We start from the raw sequence: 2892 nt of genomic DNA, 5'->3' as shown, positions 1-2892 counted from the left end.
GAGCAGGTGAAGCAAATGCACTCGGAGCAGCTGAGAGGGGCCCTTCTCTATATTAAAATTGAAAGGGTAGTATAGAGCTTTGTTGTTATGGCATCAGAGATGTATTTGGGGTCTTTTAGATCTCTGTAGGTCCCACACTGAGCGGGAGAGAGGATCCAGGAGGACTGGCTTCATGAGGTTGAGAATCTAAAAAGAGAGAAGCTGATTTGTTATTAAACCCCACAAAACTGCAGGGTGACAGGAGCCACTGCAGGTCACAGGAGCAGGCAGTAGCTGCAGCACAAGATCTGTGGAGAAAAAAAACGTGTTTCTTCCACTTTGTTCTGCCTCCCTCCCCAAAACCTGGAGATCTGACAGCAAACCGGGAGCGCAGCCAGGAAGGCGTCCTTGGGGGCGCACTGCAGGGCGAAAGTGCAGATAAACAGCAAGGACAGGGCAAAGGATAACGAGTATCGAGTCCTCGCTGTGCTCTTTGGACAGAGGCAGGAGAGTTTCACGTGTCCGTGCCAAGAACAACAGAAAACCCGGGAAGAGGAGGTCAGAGCTCCCGGGAAGGCGCCGTTTGGTGCTGCAGGAGCATGAGCACCGCGCACACTAAAGCGCAACTGTTTTCCAAAGGTGCATTTTCCTGCTGCTTCATCAGGTGCTCCCAGTTCTTTCGGTACAACGAAGGCCGGTTACCTGCAAGCTCCCACAGCACAAACGTTTCCTGTGGCCCAGGCGCCACTTGGAGCTTTCTAGAAGCAGGTAGAAGAACATCTGCCCGGTTATCAGGAAGGAACGATCACTCAAGGCCGACTTTGAAGCATTCATCTCGTTTATTGTCGACACCACCTAGAAATACAAGTGTAAAACGCATCTTGACATGGGTTTGATGGGTTCTTTGGACGGGGACTCAGACGTCTTAAGGGAAGGAGTCTGTTGGCTGCTGCCGGAGCCTGGTGGAAGAGCTCCACCCGGCGGCAGTCCAGCAAGGCACGGCTGGAGGCTCGGTGCAGCTTCTCCTTCACCCGGAAAGTCCCAACTTCCAGTATTTGTCCTTAAATGAGCAACACACACTCCAAGAAAGCCCCACACGGCTCCCGGTGGTTGTTTCTTTCCCCTCTTGCCTCCAGAGAAACACAACCATCACAAAATAACCGCTCGCTCCTGTTTCTACTGGGGGCAGCAGTGCTGGGCTCAGACACTGGAATATCGGATGGAGAAACTCCCCTGATCCGGGTCACCTCCCGAGGCACCATGCCCAGGCTCACAGGATCCAGCCCTCGGAAGTTTTGTGTGGCAGAACCATCTGGTTTTCCACCTAATGCTGACTTTGTGTGCTTTTAAGTGACAGCAAAGACTGGAGGGTTGCATTAATCTTTTGGGACAGAGGATGGAAGGATGGAAGTGACTTTTTTTCCCTATTTTACCAATCCTAGAAGATTTTTTGATTTTCAGAGGATTCACCTGAAAGATTTCTCTGATGGAGAGTGATAACAATCATTAATTGCAAACAATCCTCTCTGTAATAGACATCTTGATTACAGTCCCAATCATGGGATGGGTGAAATTACAACCATTGCCTCCCTGGAGAGTTAAAGCGCATCCTGCCTCACTAAAGGCATCTTCACCAGGTAAAACTTGGGCTCCTGAAGCTTAATGATGGTTTATACAGCTTCAGAGTTCCCTCCTCTAGAGGCTTGGTAGATACCTATCAGGGAAGATACAGTCCCCAGGAGACCAACTAACCACGGAGGAAACCTTCCAGCCCACAGAAACCCTGGAGGCAGCCAATGGATCGCGTTGGAGAGATCTGCCACTTGTGCAAGGATGCTCAGAACTTCAGCCTTCACTTGGGCTTTCGCTTCCTTCTGACTCTGAGGCGAAGATGTCCTGTTGGAAGCAAAAGTAACGTGAGTGGTAGCCCATCATGTATTAACAGTCAGCAACAGCTCACAAATGAGAACAGGTATGTCTGTGATACATGAGCTGATGTCCATGGAGGGCAATCATACCCCTTGTGCTGCCTCAGCTTTCTTCTTAACTGGCACAAGATTCTGAGGGATCTGGAAACAAGACAACAGAGTTATTTCTCCCATAACAAAGGGGAGGGGGTTTTCTCAACATGAACTGTATCCGTGAGGAAGAGCACCCTTCTGCTGCCTGGAGGGCCCTTCCTTTTATCTCGATTAATCGCAGTCTCATAGAACAGCAGGTTGGAAGGGAATTCAAGGATCACCTGGTCCAACCTTTCCAGGCAAAGCATGACCTAGGCTAGATGGCCCATCACCAAGCCGAATCTTAACAGTGTCCAACGCTGGCGAGTCCCCCACCTCGATGGGGAATCGTTCCAATGGCCGATTGTTCTCATGATGAAAGCTTTTCCTCTTACATCCAGTCGGAATCTCCCCAGGAGTAACTCATACCCCTCACCCCTCCTCCTTTCCATGTGTCTCCATTGTCTTTGTCGCCGCTCTAACTACAGGAACATGGTGATACGGTCTTCCCTGATCCTTCTTTTCTCAAGGCTAAACAGACTCATCTCTCTCAGCCTTCCAGCACACGGCTGCCCCGTCCTTGGATCATCTTTGTGGCCCTTCTCCAGCCTGTCCACATCTTTCTTTTGCATAGCAGGGCCCAAACCTGAGCCCAGCATTCCAGGAGTGACCCGACACGCATTGAGTAGAGCGGGACACGCTTCACCCCCTGCCCATCTCCTTCCCCCCATCCCACCTTACCGCAGGATGCCCAGGAGCAGGGCCGATGCCCAGAGCCCCGTGCTCAGGGTCCACCACTTCCGAGCGCGGGCGCGGACGATGCCGGCCTCGGCTGCCCAGGCGACGTGCTCGCAGGGGTAGTACAGCTGGTTGGCCACGTTGCAGAGCACCGACAGCGCCCGCACCAGCCCGT

The 2892-nt window shown here is 52.0% G+C and overlaps 1 protein-coding gene across 1 annotated transcript; it reads right to left on the bottom strand.

The window, feature by feature from the left end:
* Window positions 1-362: 362 nt before the first annotated feature.
* PEX11G (peroxisomal biogenesis factor 11 gamma) lies at window positions 363-2887 on the bottom strand (the record flags this gene model as incomplete). Its single annotated transcript, XM_010021173.1, has 5 exons — window positions 363-398; window positions 682-834; window positions 1656-1875; window positions 1998-2048; window positions 2721-2887. Coding segments are annotated over 5 exons (627 nt in total), but the record flags the coding sequence as incomplete, so codon positions are not given.
* Between the last annotated feature and the right edge of the window lie 5 nt (window positions 2888-2892).

The sequence above is a fragment of the Nestor notabilis genome, unplaced genomic scaffold (assembly GCF_000696875.1).
Source record: "Nestor notabilis isolate BGI_N333 unplaced genomic scaffold, ASM69687v1 Scaffold32598, whole genome shotgun sequence".
Lineage (NCBI taxonomy): Eukaryota > Metazoa > Chordata > Aves > Psittaciformes > Psittacidae > Nestor > Nestor notabilis.
This window is presented reverse-complemented; position numbering and strand designations above follow the sequence as displayed.